Source organism: Osmerus eperlanus, chromosome 28 (assembly GCF_963692335.1).
Source record: "Osmerus eperlanus chromosome 28, fOsmEpe2.1, whole genome shotgun sequence".
Classification (NCBI taxonomy): domain Eukaryota; kingdom Metazoa; phylum Chordata; class Actinopteri; order Osmeriformes; family Osmeridae; genus Osmerus; species Osmerus eperlanus.
Window position 1 is genome coordinate 4,888,037 of NC_085045.1, and position 26,342 is coordinate 4,914,378.

The 26,342-nt window shown below is 48.3% G+C and overlaps 1 protein-coding gene across 1 annotated transcript in view; it reads left to right on the forward strand.

The window, feature by feature from the left end:
* The window catches only part of LOC134014901 (semaphorin-4E-like), a 117,911-nt gene that overhangs the window by 46,751 nt on the left and 44,818 nt on the right, over nucleotides 1-26,342 (forward strand). Inside the window, exons 16-17 of the mRNA XM_062454081.1 lie at nucleotides 1,128-1,170; nucleotides 2,921-3,182. Coding sequence (XP_062310065.1) covers nucleotides 1,128-1,170; nucleotides 2,921-3,182 — 305 coding nt within the window. The remainder of the gene's footprint in view (nucleotides 1-1,127; nucleotides 1,171-2,920; nucleotides 3,183-26,342) is intronic.

Below are 26,342 nucleotides of genomic sequence, written 5' to 3' on the forward strand. Positions count from 1 at the left end.
TACGTGACTGTTCTGTGTAACTGCTAGCTTGCTAGCCCAGCCTACAAACGACTGGTTGAGTGACCGGTGGCGTAACATGTATTCTACTGTAATCTTGCACTAGTAAAAATTCTGTATTTTACATGAACCCATGTCTGCACGCTTGGTCATGACTACAACAGTGACCTTTGAGAACTACAACTCTGTATTAACTTTTCTAACACGCCCCCGAGCGTGGTGTACTGTGGGAAGGCAAGCGGTGCAGAGCGTTAAAAAACGCTGCAGGCTTCTTCTTGTTTTCTGTCAGTTGGCATCCAGCTGTTTTGATGCATTACTGCCACCTTCTGCTTTGGAGTGTGGATTGGACAATACATTTGCAATTGAAATCCCCCCCTCCCCCCAAAATATGAAGGGTGTGTTTGCAATCAGCAATTAACAAGGTTTGGCAAAGCCAAGCAAAAATCCTGAAAAGCTCTTGGAATGGAGTGTATACAAATAAAACACGAATAGTGATATCAAAATAGTAAAATCAAACATTTAAGTTACAACACTTTATAGATTAAACATTTTTTCAAGTAGAATTGCCAGTGGTGGGAGGGGTTAGTTGGAATAATAGGTGTGGCTAATTGAATCATTCTGGTTTGGACTTCAGACATGCTGCACCCAGTATGGCCCAGCTTTGAGAGGTAAACACAATTGCTTTGGTAAACAACAGTTTGATATTAGTCATACATATATTTGGATAAATGTTCAATGATCTAAGTTAATATTTCTAGAATCCACGTGTTATATTGTTTGCTATCGTTGAGACTGAAGCTGTCCTTTACCTGTGTCACTGTTTGTGGTCAGTAAAGGCCAGCTGCTTCTAGCTGTGCTGTGTTGTCATTTACTGGGGAGTTCTTCTGAGGGGGACAGCTGAGTTGAGGTCAAGTTGTGACACCAAGTCTGATCTAAGTCTGTATGTGACGTGTATATTTCAGAAGTTGCCGCAACTTGCAAACACCAACAGTGGAGGAATACATATAAACATGTTTAAATCATGTGGATTCACACATGATTTCCGTCATATATATTGTGCAAAAAAAGTGTTATGTCAGAGTTGTTTGGAAATATGGATGCAATGTTGATCAGTTTTGTTCTTCCCGCAGTTGACGACAGGATCTTTGCTTGGGGTAATGGAACCAGTGGACAGTAAGTTTCTATAACCATCATGTTGTGCCACTGTTGTGAGGAATGGATTTCCAATGGCTCGTACTATAATCACAAAAGTTTGCTTACTATTCAGGTATTCAAGGCCATTGCTCTAGGACTGTACTGTGCTTGAGCCTTGCTTTGTTTACTGTCAAATGTTTATGCATAGATCAGGTGTTTTGTCTCTTGGAGACAGAAACAGCCAGGAGATGTTGCTGCTCCGTGTTCTCAGGTCCACTGTGTGCTGACGGCTCCTAAGTTCTGCTTTCCTGAGTAATACCTAAGCCCTGTTCCTGTTAAACTTGCATCGGCCTCCGAGGACTGGCCTGTAGAGAAAAACAGACAGTGTTTTTTTTCATTTGACTGGCGTTCCTGTTAAACACTCCTAGCGCAAGGGCTGACTGTAATGGCATTCTAGAGCCTTGGAGCTTCTGCTGTGATTCACTGGCCCTCAGGTACACACCGGCAATGCACCGCTCAGGAAAACACATTCACCGAAGTGCTTCCATCTTTACCCCACCTCCCCTTCTCCCCCCCCCCCACACACTCTTTCTCCCCCTCAACCGCGATGCTTTGACCCCTCTAAGCGGGTTAACGCACTCCAGAGGGCCAGCGAGGAGCCTATAGTTGGAAGAGCAGCGAGCTCCGCGACACCCACTTGCAGAGCAAAGGTGCTCCTTTTTGTCTCCCTGGAAGCGAGGCAAGAGGGGGGGCTGGGGGGGAGAGTGAGCGAGAGCTGTGTAAATTTAAACCTGCAAACTTTCTGATGGAAATAGTGGCGACCCCGGTGTGGTCTCGCCAGAGCCGGAGCGTTGTTGTAATCAATACGGGCTCTCTGGGGGAGGGGGGGAGTCAGGAGTGGGCTCACCAGGCGAGGACCTTTCGTTCCCCGTTTGTGGAAATAATGGAGAAGACTGTTAGTTATTTTTCCAGACGCGCAGGAAACAAGCAGATGGGGGCGGGCGGGAGGGACTGGAGTATGACACTAGCAGGGGGGAGGGGGGGGGGGTATCAAGTAGTTAACAGCAGACCTGTGTTTGAAGTCTTGTGCTAGGACCCCATGGGTCGTGGAGTAGGAGGGACATCTAACGTCACTATCCTGGAGATGATCTGGAAGTTTGGACGCCGTTCGGACTGAGAGCAGTCCTTGTCCACTACGGCATCGAAAAGATTGCAGTCACAAAAAACATGTTCCTTCTTCGTCTTTACTGCTTTCTTCAGATGTCAGTGTTTATTTCACCACCTCCAGGGCCCTGTTCCATAACATGAGTCTGCCAAAATCAACCGGGCTTATTTTGGTTAGTCTGAATCACTTTCAGTTGATTTGGTTCCACAAAGCAAATTCAACATACTGTAGTTCAAGCTCAGTTACTATGGCAACTTCTGCTGGGAAACTAACCTGGTCCAGAGCGTCTGTTGGGTTAAGTTGTTGTTTAATCCGAGTTCCTGTAACACTGACCCAACAGGAAAGCGATGATTTTACCACTGACTTTCTGGCTTACTGCCCTATCAGTCAAAAATGAATGAAATAAATTATACTGTGATAAAGACCTACATACATGTTTAATTATATGATATCAAATGTTTAGGCTTGTGCTACACATAAAATGTCTCCATCTAAAGTACCCTAATAGAACGATAAAAGCTTTATGGATAGTTAACAACAGTAAAATTACAGCAAATATATCGTGACCAGATATGCAGTTGGATCTGAGTCCACCAAAAGTTTGAACCTTAAATGTTCTTCCAGGCTTGGGGACGGGGAGAAAGCAGTGAAGACCCAGCCAGTAGAAGTCCTGTTGCAGAGTCAGGGGAAAGGCCGGACCTGCAGTGGGGGTGTGTCTGGCGTGATGGGAGTGGCCAGTGGGGGTGTGTCTGGCGTGATGGGCGTGGCCTGTGGGGGAAGACACTCCTTTGTGTGGACGGAGGAAGGACAGGCCTACAGCTTTGGGAACAACTTCTACGCCCAGCTTGGCTATGATTTTAGGAAGGTGGACTTCAAAGAACATCAGGTATGACTGTGCCCAATCTTGTATTGTTCGTTTGAAATCCTTGGAAAAAACTTTGGTGCAGATCTACCAAAACATTCTCACACTGTGGCATAATCGAGTCATGGAGTGTCCTCAATTGAGATCCTGCTAAGGCTACAATTCAACTTGTCAATTTTAGACAACACTGTGATGCCTAATCCAGTCTGATGTTCCCTTTTACTAACGACATAATCACTGCTGTTTGAATGTTTCAACTATGGCTCTGTTTAGAATTCATCTGTGAGGAGAAGCGCTGCACAATTAACGAGGTGGTCTGATGGTGACTATTGGATACCTCCAGAGACTACATGGCGCTGCGCCCCTGTCTCTCTCACCTTCTCTCCCTTTTCCCTGTCTCTCTCTCCTTGTCTCTCTCACTTTCTCTCCCTCTCTCCCTTCTCCCTCCCTCTCTCTCCCTTCTCCCTGTCTCTCTCTCACTTTCTCTCCCTTCTCCCTGTCTCTCTCTCCCTTCTCTCTCTCCCTCTCTCCCTGTCTCTCTCTCCCTGTCTCTCTCACTTTCTCTCCCTCTCTCCCTTCTCCCTGTTTCTCTCTCCCTTCTCTCTGTTTCTCTCTCCCTCCTCTCTGTTTCTCTCTCCCTTCTCTCTGTCTCTCTTCCTGTCTCTCTCTCCCTGTCTCTCTCTCCCTGTCTCTCTCCCTGTCTCTCTCTCCCTGTCTCTCTCTCCCTGTCTCTCTCCCTTCTCTCTGTCTCTCTCCCTTCTCTCTGTCTCTCTCCCTTCTCTCTGTCTCTCTCCCTGTCTCTCTCCCTGTCTCTCTCTGCCGCTCTCTGTCCTTATGTAGCCCTTCTGTAGCAGCCTGCTGAAGGAGACAAATCCTAAATTAAGTGCTGGGGAAATGAAATCGGCTCTCCTGTGAAGTGTGCCACTTGCATCCAGCTTAATTTTGCCTACTCATTTTATTTGATTCTCTCTCTCACACACCAGCGCCCCCCCCCTCTCCTTCTCATGCAAAATAAGTCAATTTATGCCACTGCGCCAGCATCTGTAGGTGAAGGATTCACACTTAATGTGGTGTGTGTTTCTGTCTGTGTCTTGAGTGCATGGATATCGAGCCTTTGCGTGTTGCTTGTTTATTAGCTCTTCCCTCCGTCTTGAATTATGCTGCCTACGCACTTCAATCGGTTCTATCTAAATGTGGCCCCCTCTTATTTCAAGGACAACATTTAAATATACTGTCTGAAGTGCACGGTTTGGACTCCCCTGCCCCAGCCCACAACCACCCCCTGTTTCAACCCCCAGTTTGTGCGGGTAAACGTAGGTTCCCACAAGGTCTGAGAGTTCCTGGGACTGCCCTGACATTGGGGACCAGATCCGCCCAGCCACCTGGCACTGCTGGCGCTCCAGGCCCAGGGAGCTCACCTCTCCATGAGAAAGGCCACCTGGCTCCGCCTGCCTGCACCCAGCCTCGCCTTACGGGGAGGGAGAGGGCCAGGAGAGGGGTCTGGATGGGGCCCAGTTCCCCACCTCCTAGTCTAGCCTTACCGTGGGCCTCCACTGGCCCCGGGCGAAAGCCAAAACGGATCCCCCCCATCACTCCCATGCCCCCCCGTGCCCTCGGTGTGTCTGTTCAGCCGGTCCAGACATGGTGCCCCACACCCCCTCCCCCCCAGCCTGCGAGGCCACCCCCCCAGGTCCCCCCCTTCCCAGTATATGATCCTGGGTATTGTTAGGCGAATCTGTATTTCGGGTCAGGCAGCCTCGCCCCCCAAGGCCCGTTTCTCCTTACCTCCTGACAGGAGAGGGAGAGCTGGAGCGCTGGGAGCTGCGAAACACTATCTACTTTATCGGGTGGCTGATAAGGTGTTGGAAACCTGCTCACACCTGCGACGCCTTTGTCCCGGCCCGCGATGGCATTTCACCTGCAACAGAGGGCCTCTCTGACAGGGCCCCTATTAAATGGTTTGATCGACATTATTTTAATGTCATACCGTGGGGATGTATACGTCTGTGAACAGAAATGAAAGCTAATCTGTTTTTAGATTTTTTTGTTCCCTCTTCCGCACCCCCCCCCTCCCTAAACCGGGACAATGACTCCCTTTGGTCTTTCTTTGGAGCTTTGGGGGTGTGAATGTGAGCAGACCGGACACCCCTCTCCGGTTCTCTTCTCTTCACTTGTGTAAACATGACTGTCGGAGGCCATATCAGATTTGTTCACTTGATGTATGCGAGCCGGCCTGTTGTCTAGGGAGTCATCGGCCCAGTGACATGCTACTGCTATCTGGATCATGCGCCCTTCACCCCGTGTGTGTTGTGTGTTGTGTGTGTTGTTGTGTGTGCTCACACGTGAACACTCGCTTTAGCGTTTGTGTTTCTTTTAGCAGGCCAGAACTTTGTAGTCCCATGTTAGCCATTGTCTCCGCATTGACGCTGACTTAACTAGAGAAGAAAGTGGAAATCCTTCCCACGAGTGTGACACGTGCACCGCCTCAGCTTGGCACGACACTCCGCGTTCAGGCTGACTGAGCGCAACTTGTTTGAATGTCATATTTATCCCCGTGTTTTGTCAGAAAATTAACTTCCTGCGAGTTTGCGGCGGAGCCGAGCATATGGCCGCGGCTCTCTGGAGATGACAGCCTATCGGAGCGCGAGCTCGCCGGCGCCGCTGCCCTGTTCTGGCGGCAGATGCTCCGGGCTTCTCCGCGATTAAGTGGAGATCATCACTGTTTTCTTTGAGCACCGCTGTGCCTTGTACTCCGAAGTGTTTCGTTAATCACTGCCTGCCTTGCTTTCCTCGCAAGCTGCCAAAGCTCTCATTAAGTTCGAATCTCCCACTCGCCACTCCCGTGACGGGGATCCTAGCAGGCACCCTTCCTGCACGAGTGGAAACGACTTCCTCGCACGTAGCCTGACGGAGACACGCGAGCACGGTCAGGAGTGTTTTGCGTACAGTTACCTCTGCTAGCTCCTCTACGGCTATTGGCGTCTAGAGGTAGTGTTTGTCATGTTTTGGCATTTTGTGTTTGTTCCCTGTCTGTAAACGCGGTAGTTGGTTGCTCCTGTTTCGAATGCCACCGTGTGTTGAGGATTGTCTGCAGGCCTGCAAGGGGAGAGAAGCCCATTCCTACACTCATCTGCTCAACTTGTCCACCGCCTCCTCTCTGCATGTAATTAGCAAACACCGCAAGTCTTGAGGAGTTCTTTAACTCCTCTGTGACTTATCAAGGGAAGCTCAGAGTTCCTTTATGTGTGTGTGTTTGTGTGTGCATGCTTAGTCTGTTGGTTTGTGTTCAAACAAGACGCAGGTATACAACTCCCGTCACAGGAACAGATGAGAAATCGAAAACCCTATTGTCTGGTTGTGTATTTTCCCCCATGCAGGCAAAACAGCCATTGTATGTTGTACAACTGTGACATGCTGTAACCCTGATTGATCTTGATCTCCTACACAAATAATAATATGATTATCAGCTTTTCGCTCCCCTCTTAACCGTTCTGGAAAATAACATTAGATATTTCCTTTCATGCTAATCTGCTAGTGAGCAAGTGCACCTCTCTGCTCCACAAGCATCCCTAATTCTTCTTTTCTTCTAAAAAGACGCACATTCCCCACCCCCCTCCAAAATAACCTATTTGCAACACACCCACACATAAACGTTCCTTAGCTGTGTAACGCTGCTATTCTATGCTGCTCTAAGCCTGGCCTGCTTGTCCCGGCACTATGATCATTCCCCGACAAAAGCAGGATGGCATTAACGCGAATTTGAATGCATTTGCATGGCAAAGCAATAACATGCACCTTGTGACTAAAGAGGAGGTGATCCCATTTATTGCAGGTTGGATTTCCTGGGAAACTAGCCCCTCCTTCACCATTCTCTCCCACTCTCTCTCTCTCTCTCTCCTTTTGTTGTTGTTGGTCTTCGTCTTTCCCTCCTTCTCGCTTTCTCTCCTCCCTGTCTCATTCTCTGTCTCCCCCCCCCATCTCCGCCCATCTCTACTTCCTCTTCCGAATACACACACACACACACACACATTTATGTGATGATACGCGCCGCAGTGGTGCTTGGCAGAAACCCTGATTAGTGCCAGTCTCTTCCTCCTCACTATGCAGATATCCTTTATTGAAAGCTGGCCCGCTCAGCCTGTGGAACTGCCAACATAGCATTCGCTCCTCTCAATCAATTATGATGAAATTGGTTTACATTGTCGGTAGAGGTTGTTTGGAGACTTGTTGAAGAGTGGTTTTGAAATTAGATTGACACAGATGGGGTGGTAGACACTATTAGACGGCCAGATTTGAAACGTTTGTACCCTGATGCAAGATGCATTAAATGGAGAAGATGCACACCGTATTGCATTTTTGGGTTTTCCGCTACGAGAATGTGTCCTTGGGTCCAGTGGGCACCGTTTATATCATGTTCTGTCATTTAAGCTGTTTATGTATCCCAAAGCGTACAAACGACTTGTGCTCTGAGTGAGGTATGGCTAATTCTTCGACAAGGAGGCTCCCTGTCAGGAGCAGCCATGGGAGGAGGTGTCACTTTGATATCTAACACTTAACGGGTGGGAGGACCAGAAGCGTTTGCCGCGCTTCGGTAGCGGTGCGTTTGATTCGAACACTGACCACCAGTGCGCCAGCCCTGCGCTCCTCATTTACATTGCCCCCTGGGACCTCTCAGAAGTCCCCCCCCCCCCCCCCCTCGTTCAGACCGAGGCTGTCGTATTTTACCCACGTGTGGTTGGAAGGGGCCGGGGCTCAGAGTGGCGGGGCGCCCCCCTCACAGAAGCCACCCTGGAGAGGGTGACAGAGACGAGGACATGCCGGCAGGCAGGGAGATGCTGCAAGCTTCTGCCCTTCTTTTGTTGTCAGTCAGAAGAAAAAGGGAAGAATGCAGGAGTAGGCCCCAAGACTACATTACCCATAACCCCTGCCCCCCTTCCCCTTCTCCTACAAAAAAGATCTGTCATTCTGATTGATATTACAATTAATTTGTTAAGCTATCTTAGCTTCCCAATCTAGCATTACTATTTTTGGTCAACCTACCACTTTATCAGTATTGTTGTTCTTAATCTTAGCTTCATTATCCAATAAAGTGAGAATAGTGTGGTTGTGACCTTTAGTTAGAATGCTAGCATGTTTTGCCATTCCACACATTGAATCCGAGAGGTTTAATAAGCTCTTGGTGCGTGTAATTCTGTACTGTAATTGTGTACATTTTCTTAGTGGAAAACTAAGTCTGGTAATAGGATTTTGACAATGTGATTTGAATAATGATCTCAAAGCATCCCATTTTAGTGCACTTAACCAAATAGAATATTACTGATTACAACAGTTATTCATGGTTGTTTGTGTAACCTTCTTTCAGTTTCTTGCCAACAGCCAATTTTCTCTCAATTAAAGCATGATATTAACACTCAGTAGGGCACAACATAACTGAAATGCTACAGTGAACCTCTTGGTATTGTGCTGAGGTGAGGGAGGACAGTTGAATAAGACACCCAGCATAATACAGCCTTTACATTGTGTATCCATGGAAGTCATCTGGAATCGGGAAGTTCTCAATAGCTTCACTTTAAAATATGAAAGACTCCCGTCTCAGGTGTAGTCGGGTAACAGGGAAGAGGACTTGGGCATATTCAGCCAATGCCAGTTGGCCCAAACTTAGCAGGAAGCTGTGGCATTAAATGGCAGCAGCTGCTCGCAGTTCGAAGAGCATGTCCCAGTCAGAGGAGGAAAAAGCGATGGCATCTACATTAATACTACCTTAATGGCCCATCTGGCGCTCCGTAGGGTCCCTGGCTGCTGGGCGGACTCAGGCGTTTGACAGGCAGTCTCCAGCGCACCAGACGCGCATGGCATGCCAAATGGCAGGGCAACGTCTCCGCGGCGCACAGATCTGTCAAACTCTCCCAGCCGCTAGTCACAGAAAGGGAAGTTAAGGCAAGTTTTCACACGTGACTGGTTCTTGACACGAGCAGAGGAGGAGGAGGGCGACGTCAAGTGGCTCGTCTCTCTGTCTCTTTGCTTTTCTCCCACTCTCTCTCTCTCTCTCTCTCTCTCTCTCTCTCTCTCTCTCTCTCTCTCTCTCTCTCTCTCTCTCTCTCTCTCTCTCTCTCTCTCTCTCTCTCTCTCTCTCTCTTTCTCCTTCCCACTCACTCCCCCATATCTGCCTCTCAGTTCATCCCCTTTGATAGTGGCTGCTAAGTAGCCGTGACTAGATTAAACCTCAATGAGCGAGCCAGGTGAAGATAAGCAGTGGAGGATTCCGAATGCTCTGATCGCAGAGGGAGATATCAGATATTGTTCTCCCTCCTGGCCACAGACACAGTCGGTAAACAAATAGTGGAACAAATCGCCTCATTGGCTGAAATTGTCTAACGTCTAATGAAAACACCATAGGGGATTCTGGGTATAATTGACATAATTGGCTGACAGAGCAGGCTGCAGTAGGATAGTAATTCATGTACCAGGCTTTTCCTCTCGGCCTGAGGGTCAATAATGGCTTCCTACTTCCAGGTAGGTTGCCAAATCATTGACGTAAGGTGTCAGAGGATGTTGTAGCGGAAGTGGTACCACAGAACCAGTGCTGCAGAACCATGAACTTGGGAGGCGGAAGCCATTCCTGAGACATGCATGCCCAGGCCAGGCCCTGAGGCCAGGCCCTGAGGCCCCGACAACATGCTGTGGTCGTACAGAACGGACGACACGGGACACTCACCCAGACCACAGCTGGGTCTCCTGCTGCAACCCAACTTCCGAAAACACACACATCACAGCCGAGTATTCCTGAGTCACTCTGCGGGCCCCCCCCCCCATCTTGTTCTTCTGCCAGCTATCTAGGGAACGCTGTGAGGGATACTTTCAAAGACTTACCTTCTTTTCTCTCTCTTTTTCACTTTTCTTAAAGACAAGTTGTGATGGAGGGGTTCAAATAAAGAGTGAGTGGATCTTTAGGAAATGCTTTTCAAGTGGCTTATCTGCCAGCCCCCTTGAGAACACCCCAGGGATAATACTAGGCGGGGGAGGGAAGAAGAAATAAATAACCTGCGGGAACCACCGTGACTAAAAAAGTAGATACAAAGAGAGAGAGACAGAGAGAGAGACAGAGAGAGAGACAGAGAGAGAGACAGAGAGAGAGAGAGAGAGAGAGAGAGAGAGAGAGAGAGAGAGAGAGAGAGAGAGAGAGAGAGAGAGAGAGAGAGAGAGAGAGAGAGAGAGAGAGAGAGAGAGAGAGAGAGAGAGAGAGAGAGAGAGAGAGAGAGGGGGAGAGAGGGGGAGAGAGGGGGAGAGAGGGGGAGAGAGAGACTCTTAACCTGGCGCCTCCTCTTCACAAGCGTTCTGACTCTCCTGCCGGTGTGAGGCGGCGCTGACGCGTTCGGCTGTTCGCCTCCTCCTGCAGATGGCCTCCCGACCCCCAGCCCGTACGCGGCAGACAGCGAGCGTGGGCGGGCGACAACCAAATGACTCACATCTGTATCTCTCTTTTTGACTCTCTTTTCCTGTTGTTGTTTGTCCTCTTCTTCACAGGCGAGGGAGCGGCAGTGATAAGGGAGGGTGCGTTGCGCACGATAAAAAAAAAACAATTCTATATATTTCCCGAAAACCCAAACATTCGAACAGGAGGTTGGGAAAGGGATGTCAAGAAAAGGTCAGACAGTGAAGCGTTGCACTTGCTAGAGGAGGTAGTGTGTGTGTGTGTGTGCTCTTGTTTTGCCCACGAGCTCCTAAAAGGCTATCCCCTCGCCCGTAACGCAGCTGGGAATGGAAGGGAAAGTTGAAGAGTGCCTCCTGCTCTTTCTGTCTCTTTCTGCTGATGCTTGATTTTCTTATTTTTTCTTATTTTTTTTCCCTTCGCCCCCTCATTCCTCTTTGCGTTCTCTCTCTTTCCTGCTGTTTCTCGCCCTCTCTCTCCCCCTCTCGCCCTCTCTCTCCCCCCCTCTCCCCCTCTCTCCCTCTGTCTCCCTGGGCATCTCCGTTCCTCCGTGGCAGACCCAGCTAGGGGGGGTTTCTGTGGTACTGCGTGTGAACCTTCACCGTCTCCATCTGTGGGTAGCCATCCCCCCCCCCTCCACCCCCCCCCCCTCCACCTCCCCTCCTCCTTTCCATAAACCCCCACCCAGCTTACCCACGGCCCCTCGCACAACCCTAACTGCGCTTCACTGACGATCCTTTCAGTGAACTCTTCCTCTGATTCTTCCTCATCCTGCAAACCTCTCTTCCCCCCCCCTCCCTCCCCCAGTACTAGACGGAATTCTCCTACACTTTCTAGATCATTCCTCGATGCCGTCCTTCAACAGCTATTAAAAACACTCCGAATGTTCAGGACCTCAACATGAACATATGCACATGCACACAGCTGTTCTCAAATCACAAGAATAGGAATTGTGACGGATATATTACATTGTTCACAATATAAATCAATAGCCCCTGTACGGAAAATAAATGGCATGTTTCACTATCCTCTTTCCCAACTAGGACCAGGTTTTCTGTCCAAGAGAGATGGTTTCATCTCTGTCCACTAGAGGGAGCCTGCATTTTAGAATGTTATTTCTGTTCAATATAGAAGAATCATCTATCTTAGGTTCAGTACCATTTATATGGCATGATTCATTTCAGCATAGTAAATGGCAATTGAATTAATTGAATTATACTATGTATTTATAAACTGTACACTTTGAAAGTATTCTAATCATTCTTGATGCCTTATTTAATTTCCTATATAAGCTTCCTAAAAAGACATGTTGTTGTGCCATTTTTGTGTGTGTGTGTGTGTGCTTGTATGTGCGCGCGTGCACGGGAGGTGATAATTCTACCAGTGCTTGGAAGTGTTAGCAATGTGTAATGCTAATCACAGAGAGCATGCTCTGACATGCTTTCAATCAGCTCCCCATACCAAATGACTCTGGGCAGAAACATGGTCACCTCAACTTGATCAAAGCCAGAGGTAAATCTGTAAATGATTTATTATGTCCTGTGGAGATCTATCAATTAAACATGTCCAAATAGTGCTGAGCTGCAAATTAAAAGGCATCTTTCATCAACATAATTTTCTTTCGGGATAGAATTGACAGTTTTGTTTAAAAACAAAATCCTGTTATGAGGAAACATTTCCATACCTTTTTATGATAACAATGGCATTATGTTTACTTAGATACATAGTATACATATGTATTAAAATACACATTGTGTGTGTGTGTGTGTAAGAAGGGCTTCTGGCTGAAAAGTGCCCATCACTGTGCCCTGCTTTTTTCCTGTTCTTTTATACATCTTTTATACGTTTTGGATGCCATTAAATGTATAATTCTTATTGTAGCAATGCTATACCTTTTTTTTTTTTTATCAGCTATATTCATGTCCACTGCACACAGTGTTGTTGTGGCTTCACCCTTCTTCCTTTACAGTATAATTGCAGCCTCTGCAGTGGAGGATCTGTGCAGGTGGTGGTGTTTTTACTGGTGTGTCAAGGTGTTTTCGAATGTCTTATCAAGTCCCCTGAATGAAACGGCGACGGCAGCGACGTGGCAGATGCAGCTCTAATTATACAGTTGTTTTAAGGCTGTCTGGTAAGGGGGGGAGGGGGGAGACAAACCGTTTGGGGAATGGGGGGTTGGGGGGGGGGTGCTTTGATGGACGGACATAGTAACACCAGCATCTGGTGAGAGCTGCAGCTGCCGTGCCGTTTCCCTCCGCCAGCTTGCCGGCTAAATAAATATTGCCATGATCGGTCTTGTACCAGCAAGTGTAAATTACTTTTACACGTCAATAACTGGTTTACAATGATGCTTTTCTCTGCCATTTCAGACTGTATATTGATTTCACGTTGCTGTTAAATGGCACAAGCCTCATTCTCTGTGCTCTTGCTTTGTTTCTCAGATATACTCCCACTCTACTTGGCAGGAGCAGGAAAGGAACATTATTCTGTATTGACCAGGCAGTTATTCTCCTGCTGCAGTCTATCACGAAATACAGAATTAAATGTATTACAGACGATTGTAGACAGCTCTGAGCTATTCCTGAGATCCACTTCAACGCATGCTTTTGTTTCTACTGTTTGTGTGTTGTTGGCTTGGAATAAACATGAATGTGTTTGTGTGCACGCGGGAGCTTGTGTGGGTTTCTGGGTGTTCGTCTCTCAGTGATGAAGTCCACGTTTAGTCCAGTGTTTGCAGATGTGGTGGTTTTGGAGCTCAAGGCTGTCCTGGGAGCACCCTTCCTCTGGCCATGTTTAGGCCATGTATTCAACTCACCACACCAGCGCTAACAAGGAAACCGAGCTGTCCTGCCCATGCCATGGTCTACTATATATTTACGGTTGGCATTAGTACATGTGAGAAAAGACACGTTTAGAAATGAACCGTCGTCTCGTTTGGCACGAACGGTCATAAACGGGAGGTGAAGAGAGGGAGACAACTGCGGTCTGGGATGTCTGCGTGCACTGTGTGTCAGCGTGTGTGCGTGCGTGCGTGCAGAGGAATGTGGAGGTGGTGTAGCCGCATGCGTCTGTCGTCCCGGTGCGTATTTTCAACGCACATTGCCGGGTTTCCATCTTTGGAGGGACAGATGTTGGGAGAAAGCAGCAAAATCAGAGCTGAAGCCACGGTATAATCACAGTGATTTTAATCAAGGTCTTGTCTGGTGACCCACTTATTTTCCCTCACGGAGCTGATTGCAAACGCCTCGCGGTGACGACCACCATTACACCCGTCAGTCTGTCATTAACCTTCACATCATATAGATGTCCCCTAAGCGGCTGACGGGCCTAATCTCTAAATTACACCCGTTTTTGGACTGTGGGATCTCTCCCATTGGCCAAATCCAACTTTTCTTCTCGTTTCATTGGTCATTGGCTAGATGTGTAGGGGTATTCAGTCTTTGGCGAAGAATACAAGTGGAAGCAATACGCAGACATTGTAGTATCATCGTTTTAGCTTTGTAAATAATGAGCAGATATGTGTGGCGATGTCGTTGTCTGGCTGGTAATGAGTGTGGCGAACACAAAGGCTGCACTTGGGTTGTGTGTGTGTGCGTGTGTGTGTGTGTGTGTGTGTGTGGGTGTGGGTGTGTGTGTGTGAGAAAGTGTGTGATACGCATTTGAAAACCAAGGCGCCATGCGTTTTTTCCTTTTGTGGAGGGGGCAGTTAGTGTGTGATTCACACAATGCCATTGCTCCTGCTGTGGTTTGGTGGAGACAATTTGGATGTGGACAAGAGTGGGGCTGTGTTTGCGCGAGTGTCCTTGCTACGGTCGCTTGAGATGAACCCACAATGGTCTCTTTAAATACCATGAAGACGTTGTCGTGTTTGTTTATAAATGCATGCACTATTTACACATGAACAGCAGTGCTAGCACCATAAGTACATTTGCATATAGTTAGCCAACCATCTGTATTTTCACCATAAATGAGAATGAACTATGTTCATTCATTGTCTCTCGTCAGTAGTAAATATATATATTTTTTATAATACCTTGATGTGCCTCAACACTCTTTAATTGTGGTGGGAAAACACCAGGCTTGGATCGGGAGGGGATCCAACATGCCCCAACACAGAAGGGTCAGTAGGTGCACCCCATCTTGCAGTTTCTCAATTAAACCCCCTCAGGAGGAACTCCCCCCTGTGAAGCTGCAGATACCAACTGGGGGTGTGTGTGTGTGTTCATTCTTGTCTGTTAAGTACAGATGTAGTCATGTTGGACTGTAACACCCACCTCCCCCCTTGTATCACTGCAGAGACAGCTAGCCCCCATCATCGCTAATCAACACCGTTAGATTAGACGAGACGATTCGCAAGCAGTCGTTGAGCGTGTTTATGCGTATGCGTGCGTTGTGTGTGAAATTGGAGAGAATGGTCACGTCTCTTGTCTTGCTTTGAACCTATTGTTTATGACTGGAAGGTTCTGGATGATTCTGTGTGGTTTAGGCTCAGTAATTAGCTGAAAAATCATGGGTTCTAGCTTGTGCTCATGTTGCCCAGGGTGCAAGACTGGTAAGGGCAGTGAACTGAAGTAAACAAACACCAACCATGCATTTATTGATGCTTAATTGCTCTTCTAGAGTTACCGGGCAAAGACTGTTAAGTGCAATGTAGCCTACAGAACTGGATGAGGATTTTGCTATTCATCTGCAATAGACAAAAGAATATGAGATTCAGTCTTTAAAAAATTAATCTCCATAATTTGGGCATATCTGGGGTAGTCATTCGCTCATATTGCACACTAGCAACAATACCACAGTGAGACAGCTCAGATGTTGGCATGCCTCTGTCCTCCTCTCCGACTAGGTCGTCCTCCTCCTCCTCCTCCTCCTCCTCCTCCTCCTCCTCCTCCTGTTCAGTAGCTAATGGCTAGTGGTGGTTTCTGTTCCCGAAATGGGCCTGTTCCAGCAATGTTCTCCTGCTGAGATCTCCGAAGACGTGCCCTCAGCTGTTCCTCCTGCCATTAGGCCTCCCCACACTTTTTATCCCCAGACCTCGGAGACCCCAAACTGCCAAATGAGTTGAATTATGGCTAGTTATATGGAGTGGACTCACAGCCACAGGGGAGAGGCCTGAGTCGGAGGAACTAACCACAGTCCTGACCATTAAAAGGCATTCTGACACCGCCTGTTCATCTTCCCCCATCCCTCTCGAAGGGCGCTGCTGTGAAGCCCTGTTCCCCTGAGGCGGGACACCTCCCGTCCAGACTTACAGCCGGCCTGCACCCACCGGCCCTTGGAGCTCCCATCATTAAATGTTAAGCTCCTCCTGGCCTCTCTCACTTTCTCTCTGTCCCTCTCTTTCTCCCCTGCTCTCTCTCTCTCTCTCTCTCTCTCTCTCTCTCTCTCTCTCTCTCTCTCTCTCTCTCTCCCTCCCTTGCTCTCTACCTCTGTCTCCCTCCCTCTCAAACCCTCTCTCTCTCTAACCCTCTCTCTCTCTTCCTCCATTCCCATTTCTCTCTTTGATTTACGACTGTTTCCTACTCACTTCCCAAATGTCACGTCCTTTTTCCTCTCATCAAAGTCCCCGCCTCTCTCTCTCTCTCTCTCTCTCTCTCTCTCTCTCTCTCTCTCTCTCTCTCTCTCTCTCTCTCTCTCTCTCTCCCTCCCCCTGTCTCTCTCTCCTCGTCCCTCCAGCTAATCTGGGATGGGAGGGTTGGAGGGGGGTTAGAACCACACAAGGTTAATTGCATTAGCTAAAACAAGCGTGGCCGCCTCGGCCCCGGCTGCCGCATCGCCAGGTCGTCGGAGTCATGCGACCCCCACAAATCCACTCTGACCACCCCCTGTCAGAGCAGGGGCTGATTGCCCCAGCTTGGAGGCTGCTCTCCTCTGTCCCAGAACCTGACAGCCAAGCCTCTCTGTGAGACAGCCAAAGGACTGCCGGATCAGATCTGTCACTGTAGCAGGGGCAACATGAAATGATAGATACAACCTCCTCCCATCTCTCTGCCCTGCCATCCCCCCCCCCACTCACCCACCGCCCCTCTCTCCCCCTCCACCCACCCCCCCTGTCCCCCACTCTCCTCCCCTCTATCTCCCTCTCTCATGTAATCTTGATGCACTGTGTTTGCCGTTGCCGCTGGGTGAAATTGAATGAATGATACAACCGGTGGTGCCCGGATTACAGCTGGCTGAATTGATGCTATCTGTCCAATGATGTGTTATTTTGTGGGATAGAGGCAACAACCGGAGCAATGATGATACCTTATGGGATTTTACGGTTTAAGTGGTGGAAGACAAATAGAATAACGACAATGCATGGGCTTTGGAACTGGTTGAGTAACCTCACTTGTTTCTGAAATTCATCTATTGTTTCCTCTTCCAGTCTGTTCAGTGTTTTCTTGTTCGCTTTTTTTTTTTGGTGTGTGTGTGAGTGTATATCTCGCCCAACTGCCTCTGCACCTTTGGCTAGCTCAGCTCCCCTTGCTAAGGGGTGAGGTGCCCGGCATCAGGACTTGTCTGCTCTAATAGGGTTGGCTCAGGGAGGGGTCAGGGGTCAGCTGATGACACCTGCAATGGATGCTGGTCGCTGGAAGCCCAGGCTAAGGCTGGTCTGGGGCTCAGCTTAGGGGAATAACAATGTGCTGCTCGGAGACTTTGCAGGCTGTGCCCAGGTCAGGCCCCGGACACGGAAAGACTAAATTCAGCTCTTTCTGCTGGTCTGGGGCGCAGACTTGGGGTCCTGGCCATTGTTGTGGGGTCAGCGTAGAGCTGGACAGATTGCGAGAGCAGATGACACCCATTTATCATCCAACCCTCGTAGAGGAGTGAGAGAGGCAGAGAGAGAGCTGGAGAGACTTTTATCTGGGTTAAAGGATTGTGGGAAAGTTTGAAACTTCACTTACGCCAGTCGTGATATCATTTTTATATATATTTTCTTTACAATTCGGTTAGAATTAATTGCGTTTTTTAAGATATATTTTGTCAAATCGGTATAGATGAAGTTGTATTCCAGAGTCTCCCCCCTTGTTTTGTCCACCTGTGATAAATGCTGGCTTATATAATTTCTTAGCTGTGTGTGAGTTTATTCCCCATTCCATATGCCTGTGTTGCTCTGGATGCATGTGCTAATGTTTAATTACTGTATGCTTTCTGTCTGGGAGGGAGACCATGCTGCTGGCTATTAGTGAAATATAAATAAGAAGGGCTATTTTTCTCTCCTATATAAACATCTGGCAGCATCCCATGCTTATGCTTGCACAATTAATGGCCATTTAATTGGCAATGATCATTTTTACTTAAGCAATATGAAATAAGCAGTTGCCCCTGGAACAGCCAGCTGTTGGTGGAATGTTCTGGCAATGTAGAGTAGACGTCCTGTTCCGTGGGTGATCAATGCTTCCAGGAGGTGGTCCATACATGTGGCACACACACACACACACACACACCTGTTGATTCCTCACGTGCAATGTATTATGTGCAATATTATAATATATGTTGTATTTCTCTCAGCAGATAAGGCTGTGTGTGAGAGATCATATTTAAAGAAATCCAGGATTCTGTAATGTTGTTGTGTATCTGTACTATACATTTCTAAACACAATATGTTTAGAAAGACACAGTATGCTGATAGTCTTTTCTATGTACTGTAGTTGAGCTCAGCACTCCACTAGTCTGCAGTTCGACGCCATCAACCCACACAGGGTCTCCCACAAGGGAGCAGGGGTACTTTATCTAATGGGACGACCCTTGGTGACCCCAGGGTGACCCTGTAGTCTAGGGTCACAGGGATATTTACAGGTCTTCCAGTGTGTAGAGGCCCCTGATGGAAGGAAGTGGGTGATCTGGTCAGAGGACTCTCGTAAGAAGATGAAAATGGGTAATATGGGTCTAGGTTTTATGCTGATAACTTCATCTGTTGTAGTAAAGGCATATATGGCTCAATATATCTGTCTCTGAGACCAGCAAGATTGGCACTCTGCATCCTCTCAGTCCATTTTAGCCAGTATTTATGGTCTGTTTACGGCCTGTGCGAAAGACTGACCTGCCAGAGCCATTTCCTATTAAACAGTGCAGTTTAAGATATTTCATAGTGCCTCGCTGAGAACAGTCAGAGCCATGTCATGTGACACGGGAGCCGACTCTTATGAAATCATGCTGTGCAGGAGTGCTCAGAAGACCTTGAAATCCGTGTTAAAAAATTCACAGGTTAAGAAAATGTTTTGCATAGAAATATTTGCTTGGTTTAGGGCAAAGTGTCCTGCATTGCAGGCTCCAAGCCCCCTGAATGAGACAGCTATTCAGTGAAGCCTTTTCAGCATATTCCATTAATTTTTAACCTTGCAATCATGTTTTATTCGACACAATGAGCAGTCATGTACCTTCCAGTCAACCCTTCCAGTGACATTGCAACACAAATCAAATTGTATTCTAATAATATTGTAAAGCACATTCTTCTGGCATGGAAGGTACAGTGTCTTGGTAGCCCTGGGGCTGAATCTGTTTGAATAAGATGCTGCAATGCATCTCAAACCATGGCTGCTTGTCACAACACTTTACCAGGGTGCCATACAAATACAAGATGAGTGGTAAAACTCTGGTTACTTTGAGAAGGGTGCAGTGCAAGACACCCTGACCTGACTGCGCTAGTCGGTGTTGTGTGTTATGAGCTGAGCTGGATGGTGAACTCCTCCCTCGGTGAACTGGCACACAGCGGTAGAAGTGTATGTGTGTGTGGGCCTAGCGTAATGTCAGATAGACTCATTGTGTGCAGGAATGGATTAAAGGCATTGTTTGAGCTGACTCCTTCTCCGGTAAAACAAACGGGAGAAGAGGAGGCAGATGGCATACTGCTGGCTGGCTCCTTATCGTGGCCCCCCAATAGCAGTCTAATCTGTTGGTCTAGCACGCCTGTAAACAATTTTCATCAGTCAGTCAGACAATAGACCTGCCACCTTTTTGGGCATGGAAGGATTACAGTACTGGGTACCATGCCCCACCTCTACATACGTTTTTGACAAAGGGCTTAATTGAATATCCATCCATGCCTAATTCGCTGTCTTTTTCCTGTGGGGTAGGCACACAGAATCATGCACAAACATTAATGAAGTACGAAGGCACACACACACACACTGTTGACATGCACAAAGAGTGTCATATTTTTGGAGCACATTCACTATTTTATGTGATGTTGAAAGTCAGGAATTATTTCTTCAAATCCTTACAGCTAAACTGTAAACAAACTGGATGGAGCAGATTCAATTAACTCCATCTAACCCAACATATAATTACACTGAAGCACACAGCAAAGAGTGGGAGATAATGGAGTTGTTTTTACCCTTGAACCCTAACCCTGCTTTTCCCATTTGTTTATCAAATTAATTTAGGGCTGGCATATTTGTCATGTCTGGTCTTAAATACACATAATCGTTCATTTTAGCTTCATATTACACTTGTGCTTAAGCTAATTAATCCTATCTGTGTTTATCGTGTGCTAACAGAGTGATTGTCCTGAATTGTTGTCCAAAGAAGCTACGATGGCCAATCGCTGAAGAGACGTACAGTGGCCCTGCAATCCATCGTGTCCCACTCTTACGCCGACATTGAAGGACATTGTTTTTTTCCCATTTTACACTGTCTTCCTGGTTTCCAGACACAACAGTACCTAAAGTGAAAAACAAAAAACAAAGTTGAACGGGATCTACTTTGAATCCGTTTGTGGGTGTGCAATTTTTTCAAGGTCAAGGAAGGACAAATATTCAAAGTCACGTCAGCGAGCGAATCCAATGCTGTTGGACAACATGGCCGCCCCCGTCCTCGCTCAAACAAAGTGAGAGGCTGAACACGCTCCAGACTGACAGCCTCGCTTCATCCGGTATTGACGTGTCAAACAAAACACTGCCCGCTTGTTTGCCTTAAACTAAGTAGTCCTTAACTGCTTGGACAGGGAGCGGACCACTGTGCTTTATGTATTTGTTTATTTCAAAGATAAGGGAGACTTTTATGGATAAGCAGCTGACGTTCCCGCTATCTGCGGTGCCGAGGCGGGATGGGGTGTGGATAGATAAAACAGAGTGGTTTAATCTGGCGCTGGCGAGGGGGAAGGAGGGGGAGGGAGGGTGGTTATTGACCTACACTGGCAGCAATGTGTTTCAATTATACGCCGTCATCTATTTGTCAGGCAGGAGGGCGGGGGAGGGTGGTGCGAGGGGAGGGGGGGCGAGGGACGACACAGGGTTCAGGTCCGGGTTAGAGTCGTTCTCCATCACTTATGATGTGTCTTTGGGAAGCACTTTAATTGAATTACCCAATTTATTCTTCAAGCAACAATGGCCCTGCCCCAGACCCCATGACGTGACACAATTAGATACAAGCTGAACGTGACGCATACGTCATCCTTCCGCAGCGTGCTGGGGAAAGACGGCTAACTTTCTGAGGTTCTAGTTTGCATACGCCACTGTATTTGGTGAGTCGTTTGTCGGATTTCAAAAGTATTGCAAAAGGGACCATTGACAGACCTTAAATTCGATGCATCAAGACGTGTTTCTTGTACTCTACAAACGCAGTTTCCTCAATAGACATCTTAGAGTCTAACTGAAGTTCTCTTTTGTCTGAAACCCGAGCCTTGAGCGCGCGTTTTCTTATTTCGGTGTCTTTATTGGTTGTTTGCAAATTGCACTCATGTGGGTGCGATTAATTCTAATCAAGTCCAATTTATGCCGGCGTAGCAGCTGGAGGAGTCCTGAGTGTCGTCTGCGTGGTGTCTGTGATCCGTCTAGCTCGACGGAGGTGTCCGTCACGCAGCCACCCAGCTCCAGGTGTTGAGAAGGTGGTCATGTCAGAGAGCCAGGGCCACTTGCTCTCTGCCCCCCCTGCACCTGGACGCCAACCAACCCTCGCATACCAGCTCCTTCCACCCATCCCGAGCCTCTCTCTCCGTGTCTAATCAAGAGTGACGCTCTCGCAGCTTCTCCGCGGTGCATCTTATTAAGGTGAAGAATAGTGGGTAGAGAATGCGCCCGGCTATAAGCATGTAATGTACACCAATTACGTTAATTGCCGTGTTGCAGATGGCACAGTGTTGATTGCAGCTCCAGGATCAGGGATGGCTACGGTAGATGGCAGACTCGATTTGAACGGCGCAGTCACGTTGGCGCTCATTATTGTTGAACCCTCCGAATATCTCTTGTCCGACAATCCATCTGTGCTGAATGGTTTTGACAGAACTGCATGGCGAACTTTAGGCAGTTAAATAGTTACAAAGCAGTAAATTTTCTGTCTCTCTCTTTCTCTCTTTTTTTTTTTATTTATTTTTTTTACAAAAACGAAACAGCACCACTAGTTTTTAATTGGAAGCCCTTTTGTTAAACTGGAATTGGGTGTGTTCTTCATTACATTAGCATAATGGCTCATCTAAAACGAAGATGATTGGCAGACAGGGGGGACGCAGAGGGCAGACAGGGGGCTAAACATCTGTTACAGTTCTGGAATGTTCCTCAGTTGTTCTATCAAAACTCTGACAGGCAGCTAGTCTGAAGGAAGCAGCGCGGTTCCACATGCTGTTGGTGTGCATCTTAAGGAGCTGGGTGGTGGAACAAACGCAAGAAAATGAAAAGTTACCCTTACAAACTCTGCCAATGAAAACCGAACGTGGACATTATGTCAACGTGTAAACGATTAAACTTAAAACATTGGATTTTATCGAGCGCCATGTCAGTGTGTGTGCTTACTAAGCTTGAGCTCGCTTGAGTGGTTTTCCCCCTCTAGTTTCCTCAGGGTGCTGTTTCCTCCCTGACAGGGGTTTGGGATACGGATTGTTATGGGGCCCCTGGCACCCGGGGCCCCCAGGGGGCCTGAAAACCCTCTCCAAATGTCAGTCCTCAGTGGGAAGTGTGACATTCCGAGTCTGCCGGATCCTCAGCGCCGCGTCGCCATAGAGATGCAACCTTCCGGAAAACTCACCAGAGCTGACGAGCCCTCCGCGTTTCGGCCTGGCCAGGTCGCTCGGCCCTCTCTCTCCGGTTTGCGCTCAGAGAAGACAACGCCTGTGTTTGTTGCCCAGCCAGTCCCCCACGAAGCCCTTTGATAAAGCCAAGCCCGCTGAACCCTAAACAGACACCGTAGCCGATGGTCCTTGCTAGCAGGCTGCTCCCTCTAGGCCCTGGTTGCTGTTTGATGAATAAATGGGCTAATTATGCCACTGTTGGAGCGCTGCTGCAAATGTCAGAGATGGCAGATAAACCGTGGGAGCGAACCTTCCGTGAAAGGCCCGCTCCAGCCTCTCTGGACCCCCCGTAGCCTGCAGACCCATCAGACACCCACCAAGCCCCACCACTGCTTTTATCGGAAGGGGGGTTCAAGGATGCACGTAATTAGTTGTCTGACAGGGCCCTCAGGTCAGGCCGGGCTCAATCTCGCAGATCAGTCAGACAGTCTGAAGCGTCTTAGTCCAGCTGTGGCGAATGTAGAGGCCCCCCGGGCGTCCGTGAGCCGACTCTGTCAGTGGAGAGGTCCGTGGACCAGCGGGTGTTGGGGGAACAGCTAGTAGATCCGATCCGTTCGCCGGTTGAGCTCGACATCAGCGTGGCGTGAACAGGCGTATCTCGGAGTACGTCACGAAAACGCGAGGTCCGGTCGACCATCCGAGCCTGTAGGGGGCAGTCGACTTTCACGCGTACGTTACAGCGCTCCTGACACAGGTGTCGGGGCGCGTTTCGGCTTGAGCCGCGCAGGGCTTGTAACCCGACTCGTTTAATGCCTTGCTGAACATCCATCTTCAAGCGTCCATCTTGAGCCTGTGTGTTCCCTCCCCTCCCCCCGCCCGCCTCCCCTGTTGGTATCCCTGGCCAGAGGAAGGACATCCATCGTCCTCCATTAAAGAGTGCACACTCACCGTGACTGCAGGGCAGGCTTTATGACATCACGGTGCGGGGGAATGAAGTGAGCCCGGAGTGTCATTCCATTACCTTGCTGGAATGAATGTCCGGGATCTCCTTCTTGATGAGCTTTGTCTCCAATAACAATGATAGCTTTAAGTGTGGCTAATTGAGGCCGGGCTTGCCCCCTCTCCATGCGAAAGTGCTTCCTCATTTCGCCTGTCCTTTTAATAATTACATTATCATTTTGCAGCCTGCCGTTTCCTTCAAAAGGGGGCCGGCGCTTGTGTTGAAGTGAAAGCTCATTATTGGGGCTGAATTATGTTCCATTTATTGATCCCTGTGGTGGATTATGGTGCTCTAAGTTGGTCTAGACAGAATAGTTAGCCAGATGACAGAAAGGAAACATAGAGGCCCCTTGGGAAAGATCCCTGAGCTCACAGTTAGCAATTAATGCCTGCCAGGTAATGGAATTTAAGTTTACACTAAATCCACCAATGCCTTGACATTTGAAGTGCCTTATAAAAAAACATTAGCTTAATGAGACGGTCAGACGGAGAGAGGTCCTTTTTCTTCCCCCTCTTCTTTTGTTCCTTTCGTCTCTCCTTCCTTCTTTTTCTTCTTTGTCTCTTTCCCCCTTTCCTCCTCTCTCACAAAAAGGTGTTCCCCTCGCTCTGCTCACATGGTCCGCACCGATGCACGGCTGGCTACAAAATAACCGTTACCCAGAATTCACAGTGGAGAGTTGTGTGTGTGTGTGTGGTGCTGGGGGGCTGGGGTGGGCAAAGATGCTGCAAGTGGACATTTCCCTGCGTGCTGATTGGCGGTTTCTGCCGTTTGATTGATGGGTATTAGCGGGTTTCATTTCCCAGACAGGCCCGGCTGCTAATCTCCATCTGGTTTTTGGTGGAGGGTGTTTGTGTGATAAAGCGCACAATGAGTTGGGGGAGAGAGGCCAAAGTGCTGAGTAAGAACCCAGGACATCCATTCATCTCTATGGAAGCGGCGGCTCTGTTTTCCAAGCTATCCATCATTATCTTGATGAACACGCCACACAGCTAACTACTCGGCCCCTCTCACGCCACCCGAGCCCGGTTTGTCCTTGAGTGGACTCAGGTGGGGGGGGGGGGTGCTCGGGGGGGTTGGTGGGGGGGGGGGGTAGGAGGATGGAGGGGGGGCGGGGGTATATTCAGGTGGGGATGGGGTGGTGGAGAGCCTCTTGATATACAAAGTGGATCTACACAGAAAGGCCTCCCCCCCCCCCCCCCCTTAGTCGACGCTAGCGAACACCGCGTGCGTATGTGCTTGTGTATACATTGTGTTTAAGGACACACACACACACTTTTTATTTGAATGTGACTAGAGGACGAGAGGACCGTTGTTGGGGCAGTCTGCCAGTAGCGGGGTTCAGCCATAAAGGACGGGCGTAATGAAAAGTGTGGGAGGGGGGTCACGTGACCTGCGCTGCACCTGCTGGAGCAGGCCCCGCTCTCCCTGGGAGAGAGACACCGAGCCAAAAGCTCCACTCTACGCCGTAATGAGGCCACTCTCCCCGCTCCAAAGCCTTTCTGTTGCTCTGTGTGTTTTAGTGTATGTCCTTGGCATACAAGCCTTGGTAATGTCAGTAAATACATCGAAGAGGGCAGGATGAACTGGGTTGTAATCTAGCCTGGTTCTGGAGGAGAGGTTGGGGTGGGGTGGGGGGGTGGACTGGCTGATTAGACTTGTTTTACTGGCTCACTGCTGACCTAGAAAATCACACCGGCCCTGACCTTGGATCGCACAGTCCTTATACATCTGATGATCTCTGAGTGCTTTAATGATACTATGTGTTCTCTTATTCCTTCCTTCCTTCCCTCGCTCGCTCTCTTCCCCTCTCTCTCTCTCTCTCTCTCTCTCTCTCTCTCTCTCTCTCTCTCTCTCTCTCTCTCTCTCATGCTCACATACACGCTCACTCTCACACACACACACACACACACACGCACACACACACACACACACACACACACACACACTGAGGCTAAAAGACCCAGTCAGCAGTTCGGCTAGGAGTCTAGCAAATGAGCTGTCCTATTGAAATAGAAAGGAGACTGTTCTGTGCTGCAGAAAGTGCTGCTACGGCAAGGCTCACAGGAGAGGGATGGAGGGGAAATTACTTGTTCGGACAAAGAAACATGAGAATGCCCTTTCACTACAAATGTACCAATTTACATTCAGACATAGAAGATTACATCCATTTCCTCCATTTTTTTGGTGTGTGTATAAAACCAATGCCACATCTCTTCTCGTTATCATCCATATATTACACCCACTAAGTGCTTTAAGAAAAAATAACATCTCCTGACTTCAAAACATTCCTCTGATTGATTCAGTTGGGTTTTAGCCTTCGTTCTATTGGTCCGAATAATCTCTTTGACTGAATGGCCAATGGCGCCTATGTCCCAATCCCGTGTGTTGCAGTCAGGATGGCTTCCAGACCATATCTCACGCTTAAATAATAAAGGGTAGGAGGGTAATTCTGTTCCACTGGGATTGGTATGCATTTATTGGGATAGGTCCGAGTGGCCATGTTGTTCCCTTATGTATTAAAGGTCGACCATACCGTATACTCTCAATTTAGCTCCGTTTCATTATCTGGTGACATCTTGGTCTGCGGTCCCATCCGCACAGAAATAATGGATGAGCGTATTATTAGTCCTGCGTTGGTGTTTTCGCGAGTGGGAATGCAGAGATTCAGCAGCTTAAGTGATTCACACTAACTTCTAATTCCCCTCTCTTTGACCACTTTATTAACATAGACACCCATTTGTCCCTATAGCCCCCCCCCCCCCCTACACACACACACACACGGGCACACACACACCTCTCAGCTCAGAGTAATTAGGACACCATTCTGGG